Source organism: Oreochromis niloticus, linkage group LG5 (assembly GCF_001858045.2).
Source record: "Oreochromis niloticus isolate F11D_XX linkage group LG5, O_niloticus_UMD_NMBU, whole genome shotgun sequence".
Lineage (NCBI taxonomy): Eukaryota > Metazoa > Chordata > Actinopteri > Cichliformes > Cichlidae > Oreochromis > Oreochromis niloticus.
The window spans coordinates 36,694,074-36,719,574 of NC_031970.2; the positions used below are offsets into that span (position 1 = coordinate 36,694,074).

A 25,501-nucleotide genomic window follows, 5' to 3' on the forward strand; every position below is an offset into this window, starting at 1 on the left:
AATCTCAATAAACTAAAGAAGAGTGGGCTGAGATTCCTCCACAATGATGAATCAGAATCAGCATACTTTATTAATCCCTAAGGAAATTATGTTGATTACAGTTGCTCCAATACAGTAACAGAAACAGACTAGACCAGCGGTCCCCAACCTTTTTTGCCTCACGGACCGGTTTATGCCCGACAATATTTTCACGGACCGGCAATAAGGTGTCGCGGATAAATACAACAAAATAAAACTAGTGCCGGTACCGAAAAAAAGAAGATTTATTCATAACACACGTGAAAAGACCCAGGAAAACCGAGTTAACGATAAAAATGATAATGATAAAATAATGCTGAAAACCGATAAAAACCCTGAAAACCATACATTTCACACCTGAGCCTCAACTCTCGCGGCCCGGTACCAAACGACTCACGGACCGATACCGGTCCGAGGCCCGGGGGTTGGGGACCGCTGGACTAGACTATTTAACAATACAATATGTTACAGATTTACACTTTTAAGAAATAGCACAATATATACAAATCACTCAATAATAAATGTCAAGGATTGACAGAGTTGAATACTGACAGCAACATTACTGAGTAGAAAAGAACGTGTGCAAAAGGATGTAACTATTGCAGTGTTTACAGTGTGTTAGATGGAGGAGTTGTACAGGGAGACGGCCACGGGCAGGAATTTGCAGTTCAGTGGTGTTTTTTGGTAATCTCAGTCTCTCACTGAATGTGCTCCTATGGCTAGCCAGCATGTCATGGAGTGGGTGGGAGGTATTATTCAACATTGTCTTTATCTTGGACAACATCTGCCTCTCAGACACCACCCCAAGGGTTACTGGCCTTACGGATCAGTTTATTGAGTCTGTTGGCATCTGCAACCCTCAACCTGCTCCCCCAGCATGCAACAGCATAGAGGATAGCACTGGCCACAATGGGCTCATAGAAAACCCTGAGTGTTGTCCAACAGGTGTTGAAGGACCTCAGCCGCCTCAGAAAATAGAGATGACTCTGCCCTTTCCTGTAAAGTGCAGCGGAGTGTTTAACCCAGTCCAGTTTATTATCTATGCATACTCCAAGATATTTATAGTCCTCCACAATGTCTACATTGACCCCTTGGATTGAAACAGGGGTCAATGTAAAAGATTAGTAAAGTCATACAGAAAAGAGTTACTTTAATGTGTTGTTGTTGTTGTTCATCTTAGGTTTTAGCACAATTATGAGGAATGGCAAAAGATATTTTTCAGGGTATTAAGGAAAGGATGGAGCGACTTTCAGCTGTTCTTTTATTCACAAGGAGTTACTCCAGTGGGCAGTTTCTACATTTGGCAGCTTTTGTCCATACTGGATGCCCTTCCTAGGACAATCCCAAGGGGATTTGATGTCCTCAGGGATCAAAATGAGGATCTACTACACTATAGAGCTATTTTAAGGTTATTAAAGAAAAATTACAGAACAAAAGCATTTTTAGTGAGAAAATTAAGAGTATTGGAAGGCCTCTAAAAGTGCTATTTTGTTGGATAAAGTAATATTTTTTCTTTTTTCTTTCCTCCCAGCTATCTCTTTTTTTGTGTCTTACCTTCATCCAAACAAAAGATACCTTGACAAGTGGAAAATTCTTGAATAGCAGCTGTGTTTTTGTTTTTTTGGGGGTATTTTTCTGATCACATAGCTGTGGTTTTCGGCTTTATCTCTTTTCATCTCTGCTTTTATCTTTTGTGTTTTCCTTACTGAAGGTTCCTGTCAGGGGCAGAACATAATTTCTTGTCTGTGACTGTTTGAGATCGAGATCATATGCTGACTATAAATAACTTGTCAACCCAGACTGGTGGCCATTACTGTGTGATTCAGTGAAAATTTAAGAAAGGATCTGTTTGTAGTTCAGTGGTCTCTTTGAACAATGGAGAACAACATATTTCAGGGTATTAAGAGAGATGTGGATCTCACTGAGAAGTTTAATGTTTGGTACTTTCACTGTGAAAGTACCAAACATTAAAACTGTCAATTGAGACCATAAACTCATCAGTGTTTTGTCAGGGGTTTTATCAAGGGAGCAATGGGACGATTTTGTAGGTTTAAGGGACCAATGTCCAACTTGACTTAATATGCTTAGACTGCTGTCGCTCATAAACACAAAGCCCTGTTGCACCCAAAGATATTTTACTCAAAACCATACAGTAAGGTAGTGTAACTCCTTTTTCAGGCTAGGTGTACACCTTCATCTGGGATGTTCTAAAAGTCTCTCTCATAATGGATGTATACCATGTAATACATTATTATACTACACCAAGCCCATTAACTGAATGGTGAAGACAGGTGAGAGATCATCACTGACAGATCTGAACACCAGACTGGGACAGTAAGCTTAATTAGCTATGAGGCTCCCCGTACTTGGTTATTCTAAGTCAAAAGTTTTGGAACACCCTAATTTTTATACTTTTTTATTGAAAATTATGCAGTTTACTGTCTCATTGCACTCTGAAATGAAAGCATAGTACAAACAAGCAGTTGGAGTTAAAAAAGAAATCATGGAATCAATTTATAGACCAAAATGTATTCTAAACTTTTGACTCATCAAAGTAGCCTCCTTTGGCAGATATAACAGCTGAACACACCCGTGGGAATCTTTCTACATTAGAAATCAAATATTCCTCAGAGAGTTCTTCCCATATCTGTAGCAGAAGTTCCCATAAATGTGGCACTTGTAGGCTGCTTTGCTTTCACTCTTCTGTCCAGTTCATCCCAAACCAGCTCGATGTGGTTTAAGTCTGGAGACTGTGCCGGACACTCCTTGTTTTCAAGCTCACCATCTTATTCTCTTTTCCTGAGGTAGTTCTGGCATAGCTTGGACTTATGTTTTAGTCCTTATCTTGCTGTAGGATGAACCCCTGACCAACTAGGCACATACCAGACGGTACTGCATGGTGCTGCAGAATGCTGTGGTAGCCGTTTTGGTTCAGGGTGCCTCTCACTCTGCACAAGTCACCGACCCTGGATCCAGCAAAACAGTCCCAGACCATCACAATTCCTCCTCCATGTTTGATAGTTGATGCTACACACTGTGGAACCATCCTTCCACCTACTCGACGGTGTACAAAGATCCTGCGTGATGAACCGAAGATTTCAAATTTTGATTCATCTTTGCATAATACCTTCTTCCAGTCTTCCAGTCACTGTAGTCCGGAGTTTCATGACCCAGGCAAGCCTCTTTGTCTTATTCTGACATCTTAGCAATGGCCTTCTTGCTGCAAATCGTCCTGTCAAACCTGCAGCTCAAAGTCTTCTCTTCACAGTTGAAACTGAGACTTGCTACTACGACCACTATTAAGTGGCGCTTGAAGCTGTTGTCCTGTGAGCCGCCTATTACGCAGCCTCTTAACTCTCAGAAACTTGTCCTCTGATTCAGTTGTGGCTTTGGGTCTGCCAGACCTCTTCCTGTCAGAGTTTGCCCCAGTTTCTGAGTGCCTTTTGATGGTGAAGGAAACTGTACTCACTGGCACCTGACTTTCTTTGCAATTTCTCTGTAGGACAGACCTACATTTTTAAGTTCAAGTTTAAGTTCAAGTGGCTTTTGTTGTCATTTCAACCATGTACAGTGGTACAGTACAGAGTGAAATGAGACAGCGTTCCTCCGAGACCCTGGTGCTACATATGACATATAATGGAAACACAGAACTATGTAAAGTGCAATGTGCAAAAACTGCAAAAATAAACAAGACAAGACAGTGCAACACTAGACAGAACAGGACAATGCAGACACAAGACAGTGCAATGGAAATGTGCAAAATGCAGAGTATTTTGCATAAGTAACTTGGTGTGTGTCTGTGTGTGTGTGTGTGTGTGTGTGTGTGTGTGTGTATGAGTGTGACATACTAAGTATTATGATGGTCTGTCTCTCTTCCATTGTTAATTGCCTTTTTCTTGCCATTTTTGTAGCAACACACTACTTTCTGCAGTACAATACTGTTCAACTGATGCTCACGAGGGTATGGTACCACAGTGTGTTCCAACACTGTTTTTGTAAGTAAACCAGAAAAGTTGGAACAACTGTAGGAATTACTGGCACCAGCTTTCAAGGCTTGATCAACCTCCATTGCTGCAGAACAGCTTTAAATTGTTACCCATGTTGTGTTCCCTAAAAAAAGGCCTTTTTGTATAATTCTGAAATGTACATTATTTTTCAGTTCTGGGTAACCTTACCTTTTTTTAACCTCTGTCAGTTCACCACTTACATGTGTACCATTTCAAGCTATTCATTGGACTTGAATTGCAATAAATAACTGGAAAAATTGGGGTGTTCTAAAACTTTTGACCGATAGTGTATATATTTTGGCAAAGAGTTTGTGGCCAAACCTCTTTGTACATAAGTTTACTGAGTGCAACTGACCCACAGGAAAGAGCCCTTACTGAGTATACAGAGTTAAGGGTTACCGTTAGGGTTAGCCTAATCTTTAGCATAATAGTAATCAATATACATTTGAGCATTAATATTTAAAAAAAGAAAGATTTATATTACATATATGTATGTATATATATAAAAAAATCATCATAAACACATAGCTCTTCCTTGCTACAGTACTCTTTCAGTAAAGCAGTTTGTCATTTTGAGTGATCATGCTATAGTGCATTTCACATTAAATGTATGAGGACTGAGGGTCCATAGATGTGAGAAACCTTCATTCTGTATTTTCCTTAGTCGCTCTTTCCATCACCACATTCTGTACTTCATAGGAGCAGCAAAAGGAGGTCAAAGTGTCTCACGAGATTTATGTCTGTTTCCTCTTATTCATCCGTCAGCTCTGAGCCAGAACCTTTCTAACCCATAACTCATATACACTATACAGTCCAGTAATCATTTAGTGAGAAATTAGTCTAAGCAGCAACACAGCTGTGATGTTTAGTACGAGATCCCTCTTAAATGAGAGTCTGTACTAAAATAGCCAAGGTAAATATGAATTAAGATGAGTTTGAGACATCACTTCAAATTCTATCATTCCAACTTCCGATGAGAAGACATAAATTACAGCCGAATTCAACTTTTTTCTAACATGCTCTCAATGCTCAAAGCAAGTTCCCAAGAGCTATTTCTTTGATTCTAATGAGGATAATAAGCATTGAAGGCATTGCACAACTCACTGATGAATGGCTTTCTTGGTATTTCACATCCCCTTCTAGATGCTCAACCTTACTCCCAGCCATGTATTATTAAAGGCAACCTAATAGCAGTTCGCTGAGCTTTGGTTCTAACCTAGATAGCATGCAGTCTCAGATGGGGCTCTGTACAGACTCCTCACTTTGGAGCTGAGATGACATCATACATATTGTATAAGACAATAGCAGTGTGGAAGCTGTTCTGCTGAATATGTTTTGTTTTTTTTATTTGTTTTTGACCTGAAGTGACCATATTTGGACAAAAGACTAAAGGACAACACTAATACCAACTATGGTTTGTATGGTTAGCAAGCTGCATACATAAGCTGTACAGGTATAATGCACAGACAAACCGGACGGACTTAGCAAACAGCATTACTTATCAGATGATTCTATTACAGTGCTTCAAAAAGCACCACAAACATGACAGAAGTATAGTTCAGTAGCTCAATTTAGCAGACTTGGGTGTAGCTATTGAGGTTTTGTGTTTTCAGTTTTGGTTTGCTTGGCAGTAACACACTGGCCAGCTTCTCTCCGAGCTGTATTGAAAATGGAGACCGTGTGCCATCAAAGTAAACAAACAGCAGATTTCCAACCAACCAGAGGCCCCATGTCACGGTGGTTGTATCACAGCCAATATCAGACAACTATTGAGCAATATGCTCATGATGTAACGTAAGAAACCTCAGTACGCCACAGCTCTCGTTCCCCATGTTGGCACACAAATCAGATCCTGATAACAATTCAGTGTAAACCAATATTACACTGGGTAAAGCTACATATTTAAAAAAGAGATTCATAATCAGTTAGCATGTCAATTACTACTTAAATTAGAGAGCAAAAAAATAAGCAACCTAAAAATCGCATCGTGGCACAACTCTTATAAGAGACCATTCAGTAGAAAGATTTTCAAGTACGTGTTCAAGAAATTATAAAGTGCCTGACTCTGACCTCCTTTTGTCTACAACATTATTTTTCCAGCATTTGAAGTCTTTGGAGTGTTTTCTTTTCATGTAGCACTCAGTGTTTGTTCCTATGTAGGCCAAATCAGCATGAAACTGGAAAGCTTCCAGAGAGACAAAAAGAGAAAAAAATTCTTCTGTCTCTCCTAATTCACTTCCTGTTTTTCTGCTCTTAAACTTCGGAATATTCCATTTAAAGCACAAGAAAAAAGAATAATTGCCCACAATGCTTTTTGACTTCCAGTTAAAAAGCCCTTGTCTCATTTTGTGTGAAATTTCTCATCACATTCCACAAGAGGATGAGCACAATGTAAGAACCACAAATAAGCATAATGAATCAGACTCCTTTTTATGAAACAGGCCAATGAACATAGTTCATCTCTTATTATTGGCTTCTGTTTTGGATCTGTTATGCTTTCCTACACTTTGTCTGGTGTGAAATTGGGGTTTGGTTGGTGAATGAACCCCAAGTACAGTTTAGCATCAGGGGAAATAACTCACTTTTAATACTTTGTACCGTGCACTTTAGCAGATTTGTTTTGATCTGCTGGCCTCTGCTCCTGCTGGTTCTGAGCTTTCCTGCTCTTTGTGGATTTAGCCAGTAGATAAGCACATATTGCAAAAGCTATCACCTTGGCAGTTTTTGGATCACTAGCCAGCACAAAGTTAATATAAAGGCTGAGGTGGGAAGTAATGAAGTACAAATACTTGTACTTAAGTTGAGTCTTAAGGTACAGGCATTTTTCTTGACTATTTATTTTTCTGCCAACTCTTTAACTTTACCTCATTTTCAAAACATATCTCTACTTTCTACACCTTGCAATTTCCCAAAAAGCTTGTTACTTTAGCTTTAGGACATTTGAGGGGAGTTGTTTCCAGTTTGAATGTAAATGGAGAAAACAATAACTCACTGGTGCTTATTGCATAAGACAAGGTGGAAAAAAAAGAAAGAAAAAAAAATATAATTTGTGCAGCATTCATAGTAATATACTCAGGGGTTAAAATGGGTCAGGCCATCTGGAATTGTTGCATGCATGCCAGTCTGCATGTACACATAATTTGTTATTTGTTTCTAAGGCTATTTCATGAGAGCGACCAATTTACATTATTTAACTATAACTAAAAAAAAGTGATCAAATGTCACACTGAATCATCTGTTTTTACAAACTGCTTACAGTATTCTGTTTGCATTTTCTCCTTTCTTTACTGTGGGTCACTTGTCTGCTCTCTCTCTGACTTTGATACTATCTTTCTCAGGGGAATTTTGAATTCTACCACTTTTTCACAAAGTTAATGTCAGAATTATGGATATATCTGACAGCTTAGGTGAAGGAGGATTCATCCAGTGGAGGTCTGCTTGATGACAAACTTTTCCACCGTATCAACCTGAAATCTTGCAGAAGAACACAAAACATTTACTGTGAGATTGCAATCTGTCCATGTACTGAAGTTACAGTAACTGTGTGTGCACATCACCATTGTCTTTTCTCTCTGTATGCCAGGTATTTCTTAAAGTTAGTATTTTATACTTTAAACTTCAATCTAAGACACTTCCCATTTTTCTGAGTCCAATTAAGTGTAGCATTTAGACAGATGCATACAGAAGAACAGTGAGTTACAGAAGTTTTTTTCTTTTACTACATGAAAGTGATTTGAGGCATTGCAGAGTTCTGTCACTGTAATTGTGTACACTATGAACTGATGTCTGGCAAAAAAAATGCAAAACACTGCAAATCCATCAGCTCACTTTAAAAAAAAACAAAAAACGCCTGCAATCATCTAATCATGTGGCTCCCCTGTAGCACCCTGAAGGGGGAATCTCTTAAAATAAATATTTAATGAAGCCAGCTGCAAAAGTAGCTTCGTCCATGGGACACATTTACCAACACTTAGCTCCACAGCAAAACCCTCTTTTGACATAAACTACTGTCGGGATTTAATGTTTATTTAATGCATTGTCAATTTGGTGACTGGAAGGCGAGGACACAGCAGGTATTTTGGTGGCTTGCCTTATTGCATGTGTATTTTTAGGAGTTTCCTTTTTACAACATGCAAATTTAGCAGGATAATATATGAATGATTTGTACAAATGTCATTTGCTAAGGTTTGCAGCCCACAGTTTAACCCTAAACTTAATGCTGAAAACAATATTGTATTTTAGCTTTGGGATTTATTATAGTTGGGGTATTCATCTATTGGGAGTGTGTTGTTCTGATGGGCTAATGGTTTACAGCTGTGAGTGCAGTGTCCTAAAACTCTTCAGTCATCCTTCATCCAGCTTATTGCCTTGCTGCTCCTCAGTAATAATGCTAGTATTTTACTGGTAAATGGACTGGTTTCTATAGAAATTGAGCCTCAAAGCACTTTATACAATATGCCTGACTCACCCGTACACAAACATTTACACCCTACACATAAGGGTTTTCTATCTGATGAATGCATCAGAGAGGGGTTGGGTTCAGTATCTTGCTGAAGCATACTGCAGACTGTAGTAGCGAGGAACTGAATCAGATCCACTAGTCTTCCGATTGGTAGATGATCTGCTCAACCTCCTGAGCTACAGCCATTAAAAACCAAACTGAACTAAACTGCAGGTCAGGTTTTTAGCTGCTTTTCTGCACTGAGATCAGTACATAAACATGTCTGCATGTCTCAGCAGTTCACACAGATAGTGATTTTATTTTAATTTTTTTTTACTTCTCTCTGACCCATACATGCCACATTGAAATCAAAATGCAACTGTTAACATGACTGTCTTAGTGTGTCAGATTTTATTAAGTACATGCAGCTTCTCACAGCTTGCAAAGAAAACCAAGGCAATGTGTGCATTTACAAAAAATGGCATCTAACTATATGCTTTAGCAAAAAGGAAAGTTTGAAGCCTAATCTTGAAAGTAGAGATAGTGTCTGTCTCCCGAATCCAAACTGGAAGCTGGTTCCACAGAAGAGGGGCCTGAAAACTGAAGGCTCTGCCTCCCATTCTACTTTTAAATACTCTAGGAACAACAAGTAGGTCTGCAGAGCGAGAGCGAAGCGCTCTAATAGGGTGATATGGTACTACAAGGTCATTAAGATAAGATGGGGCCTGATTATTTAAGACCTTGTATGTGAGGAGCAGGATTTTGAATTCAATTCTGGATTTAACAGGAAGCCAATGAAGAGAAGCCAAAACAGGAGAAATCTGCTCTCTCTTTCTAGTCCCTGTCAGGACTCTTGCTGCAGCATTTTGAAGGCTTTTCAGCGAGTTTTTAGGACATCCTGATAATAAAGAATTACAGTAGTCCAGCCTGGAAGTAATAAATGCATGAACTAGTTTTTCAGCATCACTCTGAGACAGGATATTTCTAATTTTAGAGATGGAGATGTTGCGCAAATGGAAGAAAGCAGTCTTACATATTTGTTTAATATGTGCGTTGAAGGACATGTCCTGGTCAAAAATGACTCCAAGGTTCCTCACGGTCTTCGTTATCTGGCTTCATGGACAGTTTTGCAGCTCCATGGATGATGCTCAACAGTACACTAAGATGCTCCCAAAGTCTCCAGAGCCTCATAAAACAACATTACTAACTAAACACTGACATTAGGTTCAGATAACAAACATTACATGTACACACAGAGGACACAGTCTGGATTCACTAAGACACTGCTCTTCCCCTTAAAGTGCAGTTATATAGTTTGAATATAGAGTGTTATACTACTGAAAAACTGAATTTTATGTTCCCTTTGATTCCATAGTTTACCTGGTGAATAAGAACCTCAATAATGTTTATCTGACTGTGGGCTAACAACATAATACCTGATGCATGGAGATTGGGAGCTTCATTTTATTTATTCTTACTGTTTATTTTAAGTTGATAATCTAGTTTTATTAGCACTATTCATTGAATTATGTAAACCTTTTTTTGTTTTTAAATTGAATATATTTGCACTCTGCTTTGAATTGTTCCAGTCTTGATATTTAGACTTGGTGGCCAATACACAGTTTTTTCAGCTTTTTCTATGCCTAACTGGAGCAGTGGTTGGATTGTTTCAACACTTTAATTCTGTTACGTTTGAAGAGCTTGCTGCTTGTTTTTTCTGGCAGACATTTTAGTTGGGGGATGGTAAGGGTCACTACCAAGAATCTCACACATCTACTCAACTTTCTTTTTACCTGTTCTGGACTAATTCACACCTACTGCATAATTAGTCCGTCCTCATCATTTAAGGCAAGTCTGCACATTCTCTTTGTTCTAGGAATCAAATGAGTCAGCATTTAAACTTTCTAAGATGGAATGTTAAAGGTTTAAAAGGTTCATCCAGTTGAGAGAAGGAAGGTTTTCTTAAGCACTATAACACTGATGTGGCTTGCCTGGAGCTCTGATAATAGCTGTTTCCTTTCACGGTGGAGGGGCCGGCGCTTCCACTTACTTTTCCAAGCTAAAGCATGAGAGGTCTTTTTACTGATCAGCCAGAATATTCCCTTTGAGGCCCCATTGTTATATTCAGTGAGAAATTGTGCAACACTGGTTGCTCTAGTGTTTATGGTCCTAACACAGATGATGGGTGATTTTAAGATTTTAACTGTTGGCTCAACCTAGTTCTAGTTCGCTTACCTGTTAAGAGTAAAGTTATAAGCAAATCTGCATTAGCCATTCAAGCCCTTTTATCTGAGTATGGAATCATAAACTAACACAATGAAATTAATGACTTTGTTGCTAAGCTAAGCCTAACATTCCTGAAATTCCACCAGAACTTAAAACGAGGTTGGATGAACCAATTTCTCAGTCAGACGTTTCCTCAGCCATAGCTTCAATGCAGTCTGGCAGCTGCTCAGGTACGGATGGTTATTCTGCAGAATTTTTCAAACACTTCTCTACATTACTGTCTGCACAACTTGGTACAACCCTCACTGACTGCTTTAATCTCTCCCTCTGTCCTTTTATGAAGCCTGTATCATACTTACTGCAAAACAAGGAAAAGATCCAATGGAACGTGCCTCTTATTTGACTGATTTCTCTCTTGAACACAGACACCAGAATATTAGCTAAGATTCTTGCTCATAGACTAGAAACAGTTCTCACCACAATTATTTCAAAGACCAAACAGGCTTCATTATATTTCAACATAAGAAGGCTACCTAACATAGTTTCCAGCTCTGCATGTTCTGCTGAATGTGTTGTCTCTCTTGATACTGAAAAAGCCTTTGATTGAATTGAGTTTCACTATCTTTTTGCAGTCCTTGACAGATTTGGATTTGGATTAAACTACTGTACTCTCAGCTGTCTGCTACAGTATGGACTAATGTCCAATTGTCGCCAGGGATGCCCTCTCAGCCTTCTGCTTTTTGATCTGGCCATAGAGCCCCTTGCCATTGCCTTTTTGTAGTTGCAAAGAAGTATCTGGGATTTGGAGAAACAACACAGAACACAAGGTCTCGCTTTACGCAGATGATCCTCCTGCTTTTTCTTTCCAAGCCATTAACCTTACTGCTGTCTGCATTGAGTCTGCTTAGTCAATTTTGCCAGCTTTCAGGATATAAACTGAACCTCAATAAAAGTCAGCTTTTTCCCTCCTGTAAAGCAAATATGTTAGACTTCACTAACTTAAAATAAATAAAAATAAATAAAAAATAAAAATAAGACAAATAAGACCTGTTATTTGTATATCTTATTTGTATTTTAACATAACCCCCAACAGCACAGATATACAAAATAGCGTAATAAAGGGAAACTTTCGACTGCCTGTGTGCGTGCATACCTGCTAATCAGAGCAGGCACACCACTAAATTTTCCCCTAGCTGTTTTCATAATGGCTTCAAGTGGCCATTAGAGGAACAGTAGTGTGGTTAGTGTAGTTGTATTGTAAATGGACTGCTTCTTAGATAGCACTTTACTGATACTCAAAGCTTTTTGTACAACATGCCTCATTCAAACACATAATGTGGCAAACAATTAAGAATTTCCTGCATGCTATATTTGTCTTTGTTGCCAATAAATATATTTAGTCCTGTTGGGCCTTTGGTCAGTGGTCTTTGTTGGTCTCCCAGACGCTTTCTCTCCTATCCGCCTAACTTTCAACAGGTTTTCACAAAGGATCACATTGGTACATTCATTCATTCAGATCACTTGAACCTTCGTGCAGGGCTAAGAATCTAATGCAGCTAAGAGGATGGGGGGAAGATTCAGCCCTGCTTAACCTGTTAGAACCCCAAATTTCCATAATTCACTATATTTCCTAGGATGTTCACAAGAGCCTGTCCTCCGTAAGGTACCACCACAAGGAAGAGAATGTTGTGTGAACTCATTCAGTATTGTGGAAATGGTCAATTCCTGCTTGGCGATGGACATCGCTACATCTCCAGCTAATTGGTTGATGAATAGTGCTTGGGACTGTGACATAACCAATGTAATGTGTTATGAGACCATTGCACATGGAAGTCCCAGCTGTATACATGTAATATAAGGAGATGGATACTTCCTTTTGGTTTGAAATTTAAGTACTGGACATTAGAAAGTCATCAGAATGATGAGCTGCTGTGTTGTAAAATTACACAACTGTATATATGGCCAAATGGTGACTGCTGTGCTTTCTAAACTGGAAGCAGCATCAAGGAGCAGAGGTCACAAAGCTAACTTTACCTTCAGCAACATTACAAATATATGTGCTTGTATCACCACAGAATTGTTATACTGGTAAGTTATAAGACAAATATGCCATTGTAGTTATCCATCGTAGTGCTGCTGCTAAATTACACATCTTAGACGTGCCAGGGGCTGTAGCTTCATAGTAAAATAGCTAGTCTTTATGTTCTTGTTATTTTAATCAACAGCCTATAAAATGTGACAGTATTAACCTGACTGGGTGTTATCGTTACATTTCACCAGGAACATCTGTTACATAGTTACAGGTTGCAGGGCTTTAGCTAATCCAAACAAAATCTTTATGCCTTTTTATATAAAAAAACAAAAAAACAAAACAGATTCTGAAATGCAACAATGTGAAATCAAGTTTGAAGCTCTTTATAATTTCTTAACTTTTTTGATGTGTAGGTGCTCACAAGAAAGTCCTGAGCAGTGCTGCCCGGTTAATCTCATGAGTTTTATGAACACAATTTATAGGCAGAGCCAAATGAACTTAGACCTCGGAGGCTTCAGGATCTCATCTGTGCTTTTTGTGGATGATCCGGCTCATTGGGTGGTGGCTTGCAGCTCGCACTGGAGCTGTTCGGGGCTAAGTGTGAAGTGGCAGAATGAGAATTAGCACCTCCAAGTCCAAGGTTCTCAGCAGGAAAAGAGTAGCGTGTTTACTGTGATGAGTTGCTGCCCCAAGTGGAGAAGTTTAGGAATCTCATGGTTTTTGTCATGAATAAGTGGAGAGTAGAGCAAGACACTGTAACTGTCTGCTGTGGTGAAGAGAGAGCTGAGCATAAAAGGAAAGCTGTCAGTTTACTGGTTGATCTACATCCCTTCCCTCACCTGTGATCATAAGCTCCGGGTAACATTGAGATTACAGATACAAGCAGCAGAAATGAACTTTCTCCAAAGGGTGCCTGGAGAGACATGGTGAGAAGTTCAGTTATTCACAAGGGACTCAGAGTACAGCCGCTACTTCCCGACATCAAAGGGAGCCAGCTGAAGTAGTTTGGGCATCTGATTAGAATGCTGTCTGGGTGGCTCCTGGGTGAGGTTCTAAGGGCATGTTGCTACTGGGAGGAGGCTCTGGGGTAGGCCCAGGACGCGCTGGTGAAGGTGTGGCTGAGGAGAAGGGACCTGGGTTTTTCTGTTTAGGCTGCTTCCCTTGCAACCCAGCCACAGATAAGCAGTAGAAAATGGATTGATGGTTGGATGGACGCATGTAGTTGTGTAATATGAATCCCCCTCCTAGGGTCAGTTCTACTGAGCAGAAAATGCCAAGTAATTTAGGCCATTAAAGATAATTAGACATATTAAACCACGTGAAGGGTGGTCTAAATTTTTGTTATTTAAAAAATGAAATTAGTATTAGTAAAAGTGTAAAACCGCAATTATCTCATATAATTAACATAGTCATTGTGAAAATGAGGACACACTATGCATATTGCCTGCCTCAGGATGTCACTCATTTACTCTAGCTAGGAACTCTCTAGAAACTTGCTGTTATTATTATTATTATCATTATTACCAATTTATATGCCACTATGGCAATCATTCATCCACAAGCACGACAGGGTCAGTGATGTCTCACCGCTGCCAGAGTAATCACACTGACCACACAGGACATCTCTCTCTCTGCTGAGTGGCTATGATGACAGCCAGCCTATATGGGGCAAACTGCTAGAGGCCATCAGTGCAGCCTAATGACAGGCTGAGAGGAGAGCATTCCATTTTCTCTATTTAGAATGGATTTATAGGTGGAAATATGTTTCTCTCATCTGCTGAAGTAGTTTTTACACTATATATGAACTGCAGCTAAGTGGTTATTTTAAAACTATGGATAAATTATAATACATGATATTTGAGAAAATGAATTTCTCATTTGAATCACAATGATCCTATTCAAGGCACTCAAAGGACACCTTAAGGACACAGTACACAGTAAAAATAAAAAAAAACAGCAATGCTGTAAAATACTGTACAATAAATAATGGTACAAAATCTGCAGTCTGAGCAATCTGGATCAAGCAGAGTTTAAAAAGTGCATTTAGAGTCGATTTGAAATTTTGTGTGGAAAATGCAAGCAATGTTGGATGTCTTGTGCGAGAGAGGCCTAAACACTTTCCCATAGCCACATATGCTTTGCATTCAGACATTCAGCAAGGTACCATAGATGTACAGGGTGGGCCATTTATATGGATACACCGTAATAACATGGGAATGGTTGGTGATATTAAAGTCATGTTTGTGGCACATTAGTATATGTGAGGGGGCAAACTCCTCAAGATGGGTGGTGACCATGGTGGCCATTTAGAAGTCGGCCATCTTGGATACAACTTTTGTTTTTTCAATAGGAAGAGGGCCATGTGACACATCAAACTTATTATTATTAATGTCACAAGAAAAACAATGGTGTGCTTGGTTTCAACGTAACTTTTCTGTCGGTGCTGCCTGACAGCTAGCCGGCTAGCTAGCTAGCGCGGCTTTGCTGACAAGCGACAGCCGGCCTGGATGACAGTGAGGGTGGCTTACTCTAGTTTCACCCCTCCCCCCCCCCCCGGTCTTTCGCAAAGAGTCGTGGTCAAAGCTGGACTTATTTTTCGTTTATATGGGCCGATGATTTATTTATTCATTTTAGTAACGGTGTAAACAGTGGAAGGTGGTGGATTGTCCAGATGCTGGTTGATGTGAAAAAATAACTCAATTGGTGTGAGTGGTGGTGGCTAACGCGGAGCTACAACAGCGGGCAGCCGGTGGATGAGGGGAACCGGAGGCATGAGGAGCAGAGACCCGAGGCGGCTGCCGGTCCTTGCGTCAGGTGAACTGAATTGCAGGTAAGGAGTTATGACCTGCAGTCTATCTGGGTCAGATATAGACCATCACTGAAAAAAGAAAATAGGTGAACCAACTTAATTGAATTATTTCAATTGGTAACACCTAATTTAATTAAGTTCTTTGAAATGAAGTTAATACATAGAATAACACAACTGATTTATCTAATGTATTAACTTCATTTCAAAGAACTTAATTAAATTAGGTGTTACCAATTGAAATAATTCAATTAAGTTGGTTCTTTTTTCAGTGTAGGTGTAGTTTATTTTCTTTGTGCTGACTTTCTACAATCAGTTACTCGTACTGCCTGCTAGCTATGACGGAGTTTCTATACAGCTATGTGGGTGCTTTGATGTTACTGATACCATAGTGAACTTTATTGTATTCATAAGGTTAGTTAGTAGAGTTGCCAACCATCCCGTACAAACGGAATCCTCCCGCATTCAGGGAAAATATTACGCGTTTCGTATTAAGCTGAAAAGGAACACAGTTTGTCCTAGGGCTGTTCGATATAACGATATATATCGGATGACGATAGAAAAACGTCTATCGTTTCATTTTACGCTATCGTTTGTTTCGTGGTGTCGCAAAATAAACTGTTTACGGCAATATTTTTTCATCATTTTGATGGTCACTGTAGTGGCTATATTAATTTCCTAAAGTTCTCTCTTTCTCTTATATTTAATATAACCACACTATGGAAGGACAAGCGCTTGTTTTTTATGCGTTTTCGTTAGCAACAACGACGGTAAAACCACGGCGTGTCCGCTTGTTTATTTTCCACATAAACCTTTCACAATAAAGCTCAAGATCCTGTTGAGGCTTTTCAAAATAAAACGAGTCACGTGAAAGATGCAGAGTATTAACGGATGAGAAGCAAAAAAGAGCCGCCAGGTGCTAAAAAATAAACCTTAGACTCAAACGTTAGAACAGGCTTTTCCCCGCAGCACGCCGTGTAATAAATACTCACAAAGAAAACGGCGGCCGTTACAACTTACGTCTAAAAATATATCGTTTCATGCATCAGTTAAAACACTCGACTCCAGGTACGCGACGCCCAGCTGGAAACACTTCACGCAAGTCGAGATGCCCGACATTCACAGAATTTACAGGAACTGTTACATTTTTGTAATTTATATCGTTATATCGACGATAGATGTTTTAATATCGGGATATGAGATTTTGGTCATATCGCACAGCCCTAGTTTGTCCCGTACTTCAGCTAGAATGGAAAAAGACACAAAACTGGATTTTTTCTGTCATTAAGCTGCACAGCGGACTCTTCCCCTGTCATTCTCTCGCCTGTTGCAACTTCAGTCATGAAACTGATCAATGATCGGCTTTTCTCTCTTGTTTGTTTATCGCGCTAAACAACAGCAGCATGTTTAAGCTTGATCAGCTGTTGTTAGAATTCATTTGATTTTAATTTCTAGTATCAGCTGATGTTTGCTGGAGCCACAGCTGTAAAAGCGGCTGGTCAAAACCAGGAGATGTCCTTACTGAATCATCAGAACTGAACTGGTGATGTAGAAGCTGCTCTGCTGAGTTTTGCTCTCTGTAGCCGTATAAATGGCGAACTACACTGAGTAGCAGCGGCATAGGCACACTTAAAATTTCTTCTGAAATTTTCGCTTTCTAGTTGTAATTATTGTTATTTCAGGTGACTATGTCATGAAGCTCATTAAGAGAAGGCCAAGGGTTTGCAGTGCTGCCAGCAAAGTAAAGGGTGGCTGCTTTAAGGACTAACTATAATGCTCTCATATCAGCTGTTGAAATCTAAAGTTGACATTGCTAGATTATAATGAACTTGGTGATGGTCACTGGTGGAATTAACACTTTATTTGCATCACATACACACTCAACTCACAGGAGAAATATTACTTATAGCTGTAGATATGCAAAGAACATTTACTAATAATTACTGCAAAGGGTAATAAAACAATGCAGTGAAAACAGGAAGAACTCAAAATGTGTGAAACAGCCTTCTTGGTAGTCACTGGTTAAGGAATTACCATCAATGTTTATCTTGCGAAGGTGCCGACAAGACCAAGCTGCAGGAGCTGGTGTGCCTTCAATAAAGCTGTCTTCATCCAGCAGTGCAGCTTCCAGTATATTAGTTTCAGGTTGCCATTATAAGACACACAAACAAACAGAAGGGATGAGTGGGGTGGTGGCATAAATACCCAGAGGTGAACAGAATAAAAAGTTGGGAAAGGAACAGATTAAAATGTAATAGGAAAGAAGAGATCACAGCAGAAAAGAACACAGAGGGGTGGCTCTTATAAGAGCCTTTGGGTTCACTTAAAAAAAAATTTATTCTGTAGGTTGTGATAAGGTAGTAAAATGGTTGGGGAGAAGAGCTGCAAAGTAAAAGATTTATACAACCATTAAATACAATCTCATAACTTGGCTACTGTGAAAATCTGAACTTCGAAATGTCATGAGGTGCTGTATGAAGCAGGCAGAGTTGGGACACAAATGCAGGATTTGGGAGCAGGACTAAACTTAAAGGCACTGTGATTGCTGGACACAATTTACCGAATTAACTAACAACAGTTTTCTGCTTTGTGTCATTGGACATACTGGTAACTATAGCTAAATGTTTAACTCACATTAATAATGAAGAAGTCTAAAAAGCAAGCAGATTTACAGGACTTTGCGTAGAAAAATAAAATGATAGTCAAGTTTCTTTATCAAGAGAACTGTACTATGTCACTTCCCATGAGTAACCATTCCATAGTTGGTGGTTACTGGGTTGTTCCTGAATAACCTAAGGCTCAAGCCTGAGATGAAGCAATGCCAATATCTGCAGTGAAGCAAGTTTTACATCACCATGGACTGACCAAGAAAAAAAAACAATTGCCTCAAAATTTACAACTTCAAGCTCCCCTGAAATCTGCAGCTGCCTACATCAACCAGCGAAATGCCTTCTGGATAAAAGTTTTATGGCCAGATGAGACAAAAATAAAACACCAGCTGTCAAGCATGGTGATGGGAGTATCATGTTCTGGGGTTATTTTGTTGCCAGTAGTACTGATACATTGCACAGGGTGGATGAGATAATGAAGAAGTAGGACTTCACCTGAAATCAGATGCTACATGGTTAAAACTTGGACACAGTTGTGTGTTCCAACAGGACAATGATCTCAAACAAAAATGAAAAAAATAGGAATGGATAAAACACAGTGTTCATATTAGCTGTACTGTGACACAGGTCCGCACTGTGAGAATAGAATAGAACCCTGAGGTAGACCACAGGTTAAGAGGGAAGTGTTACAATATCAACTGCTAACACTGAAAGAAAGACTCATTAGTCAAATAGGACTTGAAGCAATTCAGGGTAGTGCAACAAATACCGATACATCCATGAGCTCACAAGATGTGAGATCAGCATGTTGTGGTCCACTGTATTATCAGTAAGATCTCAAGTACAGCGGAGTCACTAAGATCAACAATACATAAAAGGTCATTAAAAACTCTTTTAAGAGTAGATTCTTTGTAATTAAATTTGAAGTCAGACTGAAAAACCTCACCAAAAACTACAACTGCTGGAAAACCAATTTCTCTAATACTTTAGATACTTTTGATAGACAGAGAAGGGTCTAAAATCTGATGGACAATTTATTATTTTTCTTTTTTGGTGAGAGAAGATAAAATTCCATGTTTACAGTTGGCTGGTACCATCCCTGATGACTAAACAAGCATTCATAATTGTTAAAATTGATGACACAATTACATGAAAACATGAAAACACGTCTTGAGGCGACTGTTGTTGTGATTTGGCGCTATATAAATAAAATTGAATTGAATTGAATGCATGTAAACAGACGAGAGGGAATAATGCCAAATTTACATTATTAGGCTTCAACCAGTCAACAATATTATTTAGGGCAGAAAATCTTTGTACAATGTAGTCCTGAGAAGTGAGATCCCATGAATGAAGACATTTTAGAAAGCTGTCCCAGTACAGGAGACATACTTGGAAAATAGATGTTGTTAAGGTCATGCTTGATTGTACTGAAGAGGAACTTCAGTCTATGGGAATGAGAATAAAGCAAATTGGAAAAGTGTTTTTTTTGGTTGTTTTTTCTTGAGGCCCTGAAAACCTCCTGATATCTGTTAAAATAATTTCATAAGACACCATTTATTTATCCCCCTTCCTTTCTGCTCTCCTACATTGCTGTCTGAGCGCCCGGGTAGACTCATTTGGCCAAGGCTGATGTTTTAATTTAGGGCATTAAGATCTCAAAGGAGCAACAGAATAAGGATAACAGTGCAAATATTGATAAAAGAATTTAAGGACTCCTGTGCATGAGCATGAGATTTAAGGGATGGAACTTAACAGTTCAGCATGGTCTGTATTAGCTATAATGAACTTGTCAGCAGTAGTCAATGTAATTAAGTGAAAGAGTGAAGCATTGACACTGGATGTGATGCTTACCTCATTGATTTAAAAAATGACAGACAGAAAGCAGTTTCCTCAGTAATGCAGTATCCTATATTATTTGCTTGCTTGTTATGCACCAGTCTACCATTGCGTACAGTGTTGTCAGCCACTATTTTGTTTTTTCCCCAAAAATGACCTCTGTCAAGAAAGCCTAATTTCTATTGCTATTCAGTACAGAAGAAAGTCAACTTTCAAAAGTTATGCCAAATTGCAAAACGCTATATCTCCAATAAAACCACTGTAACTTTGTGAAAAAGTTCTCTTTTTCACAAATGTTTGTTTTTCACATTCTACTATAGAAAATTTTCTGTTTTTTTATGACTACAGTTTAAAACAAAAAACAAAAAATTGGACAATCTGGGCAATGAGCTACCACAAGTTTAGAGTAGGGTCATATAAAACACAGATAATCCCATTGTCTTAAGATACCAGAGTCTACCAGAGTGCTAAAGTCAGATTTTGTCATGCTTGACTGTTGCCAGGTGGTGTCACTGGTACCTACATGAACAATAATTATATTGATTGAATTGGGGAGTGTAGGTAGAAGGGATTTGAGTTCAACTAGCATAACGGACACTGGAATTACTGTGTTTAATAGACAGTAGGTTCTGCTGGCGTTTCTAGTGGATGGTTGGTGAACTTCATAGGTGAGGCAGAGTGGGCAATTGCACCTATAGGTGAGCTGCAAATCTGGTAGTTGGAGAGAGGAAGAGCATCATTCTCTGTTTTTATTGCCACCTGTGGTGCAGTGATCAGCACAGTGGAACAGGTCAAGTCACATTGCGGTGCCATTGTAGAGTAGCAGCCCACAACATATGTTGCTGGATGAACGGCTCTGACCACAGAACTTAAGGGAATCGAAACGTGTGTTACTTCCAGAGATGCTGGGTCAGCAAAGGTCCCAGCTGGAACCTGTCCTTTGTCCACCACTGCGCCAGACTAATTGGACTGAGTTTCAATGAAATTATTTCCTTGGATGATGGTTGTTTTAAGGTGACTATCGTTTTAGCCTGTTCCACAGCAACGTTGGTGAAACTGTGAAGAAGTTCCGCTTTTTGTTTGAAATCCAAGACCTCCACATGTTGTCCTTTGGACTGGATATGTCCTTAGTTGCATTTTTTACTGGAGGCACTTTTCAAACATATATCCTTTAGGTAATTCATAGGCTTCTTCTGAAATCCCTCCTTTAATCATTTTAAAACAAATGCAAAGTACCACTGGAAACATCTTGTCTGTTCTGTAGAACAATGGTTCTTGTACAGATGCAATGAGTCTTACACACAATGGTTTCTTCTGAAGAGATTAGTGAATTTTACTACTGTACTGTAACAGAATGCCAATTGTGAAACTGGAAGTGCTTAGAGATGACAGCAACTTAGCCAAAATGTGGCAGACCATTTAAGTTAGAGAGTGGCATTGGAGAGTGCTAAGGCACATAATGCTTAAACATCGCAGATGCTCTGTTCACTCAGTAACTGCAGAGTTCCAAGCTTACGTGGGCATTAACATTAGCACAAAAACAGTGTTTTGGGAGTTTCATGGCATACGTTTCTATGGTAGAGCAGGCATGTGTACGTATAATTCAATTCAATTTTATTTATACAGCGCCAAATCACAACAACAGTCACCCCAAGGCACTTTATATTGTAAGGTAGACCCTACAATAATACATACAGTGAAAAACCAAACAATCATACCCCCTATGAGAAGCCCGTTGGCGACAGTGGGAAGGAAAAACTCCCTTTTAACAGGAAGAAACCTCCAGCAGAACCAGGCTCAGGGAGGGGCGGCCATCTGCTGCGACCGGTTGGGGTGAGGGGAGAAAGACAGGGTAATAAAAATATAATGTGTAGTAATGTGCAGTTGACCCAGTACTTATGTCTGTACAGTACTAAATACTGGACAAATCCAGTCTTCATGCTTAGCTAAACTAACTAGTGGATGACTACAGGTTGCCTTGCAAACATGAGGACATTATCAGTCTAATTCAGGTCAAGAATGTGTATTTTTTGGTATATAGGTATATTTTCTCAGAACTATTAAGAACAGTTGTAGGACAGAGGTCTCAGGTTTTGGTCAACACACAACTATATTTAAGTATCTTGCTAGAGATATTCAAAGTGAGAAAATCCATGCTGCCGCCTGTTCTGTTCTGTTTTTTCATTCTTTTTCCCCCCTCAACTTTCATATCAGTGTTGTTGGAGTATTTTTTTTTATGTCAAAAATGTCATCGTATAAAACAAAATGAGAAGGCTTTTGTGTGCAATTTTACATGACTCTGTTACTGTAGAGTAATTGTGATTTTGTGTGTGTTATCTTGTCTAACATATGTGGGAGTGGGAAACCCACATTAGGCAGTGGAAAACTGAAGTGGTTGGACAACAAAAAATATGTGGGAAAAGGCCTGCTGAGACCCCTCCCCACACACACACACACACGCCCTGATGTCGTCCACATTTAACTTATTTTCTTCATCTGTGTTGTAGTGATCTGTTTTGTTCTGCCATGCACAGGCTTCTGTGAAGTTACTGCAGTTTTACCACAGATAGGCTATAGCAGCAGCAGCAGGAATGTGAATAGGAGGTTCTGTGAGAGTCGAGAGAGGCTCAAGGTATCTTCAATATCCCACATGACCTTGCAAGATTCATTATCAGAACTGCTCGCAGACACTCATGTTTCACTGATAGCTTTTTTTGTTTAAGTGAGAGTGCCAGCAGAGACTGATTAAAAAGAAAATGAAACTGAGAGGAAATTGTCAGAAGTGTTAGAATAATACTTGTTTCAAGCCAAATCTTTGAGTTTTACCTGCCCTCATGCAGCTACGGTTACGTGACTGTGTTCATAAAGGAACCAGCAGAGGGGACAATGGACTAAATGAAGCAAAACCAGTTTAAGGTCACAGAAAACAGTCTCTCAAGGATAATATATTCTGTGTTTGTGTGGAATCTTCTGACTCTCCCTCCTGCATAATGTATAGTGTGCATGTGTAGCGGTGTGTTGCTGCCTGTGTACGTTGTCACAGTTGTTTACGGCAACATCCTTGAATCTCAGCTGGCGTTTTAATCGCAGTGCAGCATCAGACAGAAGCGCAGCTTTGAGTGGATGGAACGAATCGCTGTGTCACACTGTGAAGTGGAGTGTGACTTGCAACCACAGGGAATTATCAAGAGGATGATAAAGGTTTCCCCACTTCTCTATCTGGCTTCAACTTGTCTTGAAAAACTTCTAATTACCGTATGCACTTTTCTTTGTCAGGGTGTAATTTGCTTGCACACAGATCTCAGATATTTCAGACTAGGACCAGGAGGATTATGGCCCCCAAACTAGACAGGTGTGGTTTCATGATGTCTGCTTTGGATTTATATTTAAGACGGCGTGCATCTATGCTAGACTTGTAGTCAAGACTGCCTAAACCAAGACCAAGACAAGACCAAGACCAAGACAGACCGAGTCAAGACCAAGACAAAGTCGAGACAAAGTCAGTCAAGACTGAGACCGAGACCACCGAGACAAAAAAGTCTTTAAACTGCAGCCAGATGCTGCTTCGTTGACAGGTGTCAGGCATATTTATGTGTTTTTGCGATGCACTCACACAGCCCTCCTCACCGCTGTCTACTGTCTCACTCACTTACTGAGAGGACAGACGCATGCTCCACTTGACTGTCGCATCTCTCACCCTCTCCGTTTTTCACATAATGATATTATCCTATATCCTCGCATGTAATTGGCCACAATATGGAGGGATTGGAGCATAGCTGAGCCACTGTGTGAGAGCTGAGCAGCAAAAGGAAATTAAGTGAGGAGCCGGCTCTCGCTCAGTGGGAGTCGACTCTTCTGATTCACTACTACTACTTAGAGCACTCTCTAATCACGGCTCTTAGAGCTGATGCTTTTGCGCATGACACATTATCGAACGTTACGTTGTGTGTCGTGGATACTGCTGACTCCAAATCTCCCGACCACTATGTCAATCTGAGACAGTAAGACTGAGACAGCGAGACCAAGACAAGACCGAGAGATCCGAGACCAAGACAAGACCAAGACCAAAGTCCGTCGAGACCAAGACAAGACCAAGACCACGTAAAAGTGGTCTTGAGAAGACCGGTCTTGAGACATCCAACTCTTGTCTATGCACAAATGAAAATGATCTCAAATTGAGTGGCTTGATGATATTACACTTTCTTGAAGACGTTTCATCCGAGAAGCTTCTTCAGTTCTAAGAGCAATTGGTGGAGAATCCCAGATTTTAAGCCCTATGGGAGTGTCCCTAAGAGGGTCGTGGACCCCCTATTGAATAACATGAGCCAAGGTGTGAAAACTGGTGTTTTGGGTAAACCCATTGTGAGACCTTGTCCCACCCTATCATGTGATTTTACTGAGGTCAAATGACCCAGGATGTAAGTGGGTGTTAAGGCACTGGGAAGAGTCTCAAAACTGGATTATAGATGGCAGACAGTTGGTGTCATAAGCCACCGCCTCTGTTAACTGGGTTGATAAGAAAGGTATGAGAAATCTGAAAGACATAAGCAACCACTTCAATATGGTCCATTTAACTGTAAAACCAAGGAAACAAGCAAATATATGCTTCCATAATCATTTTTACTGATGCAGTAAACTGCTCAGCTTTTCATGACATAGTCCCAAAACTCAATACTTAAATCTGTTAAGAGGCTTGAAAGAGCTAGGTTGGACTGAAATTATTTCATGTGATGATGTTACAATAAATAGTGACACCCTCCATTCCTAAATTAAAGATGTTATGTTATTCAGAATCAGATGTGGCCTCCATTATAGATAAATGTAAAAAATTCCAAAGTTAAAGATTTGTATGGTTTGAATATTTATTTTAGAAACGCTTACAAAGATTCTTTGATATTTCCAGATACTTCCAAATAACACATATGATTAATCTATCACTCAGATTCCATATTGTTCCTACAACATGGAACTCCAATTTACAAACTGGGGAATAAATCAGATCTTAAAAATGACAGACCTATTAGTATATACTAATATCCTGAAAACATGGTTGTTAATTTGAGGCAGATTTATTGGAAGTATAGTAAATTCATGAAAAAGCAACAACAAAGCATCACTTCCAGCAGTTTACAACAGGACACAAGCAGAGAAATGGGCACAGAGCCTTTGCTCTAACAGGTGATTTCTCTCTGTGAGAAATGACTTCATATTTCATTTTCTAATCTTAATGAAATGTTAATACAATTGCCAAGATTGTTTTGTAATTCATCACTGAATGAAAAGTGCTTTTTCCTCTGAGACAAATTCGATGACAGGTTGACTTCTGGTTGGAAACAATCATGGTGACGTGCCTCCTGAGCCTCCAGCATTCCTCTTTTATCCTCTCCTATATCTGAAAATGATAACTTGTAGGAATCAGCTCCTGGGCCAGTAAACAACTGCTGAGATTAATCACCGTAATGGAATGTTACTGGCGATAAAAGATTCAGCAAATTGACTCTTACTCTATAATTGTGTGATTAA

At 39.5% G+C, this 25,501-nt stretch overlaps 1 protein-coding gene across 6 annotated transcripts in view; it reads left to right on the forward strand.

Annotated features, from left to right (window-relative positions):
- Positions 1-25,501, forward strand: part of LOC100712465 (copine-9) — a 223,350-nt gene that overhangs the window by 114,421 nt on the left and 83,428 nt on the right. Inside the window, exon 1 of one of the 6 annotated variants that reach the window (XM_019358579.2) lies at positions 15,265-15,554. The exons of the other annotated variants lie outside the window; for them this stretch is intronic. Within the exon in view, the coding sequence (XP_019214124.1) occupies positions 15,478-15,554 (77 nt within the window). The 5' untranslated portion in view covers positions 15,265-15,477. Of the gene's footprint in view, positions 1-15,264; positions 15,555-25,501 lie in introns of those variants that run through there. 6 annotated transcript variants of the gene reach the window in all.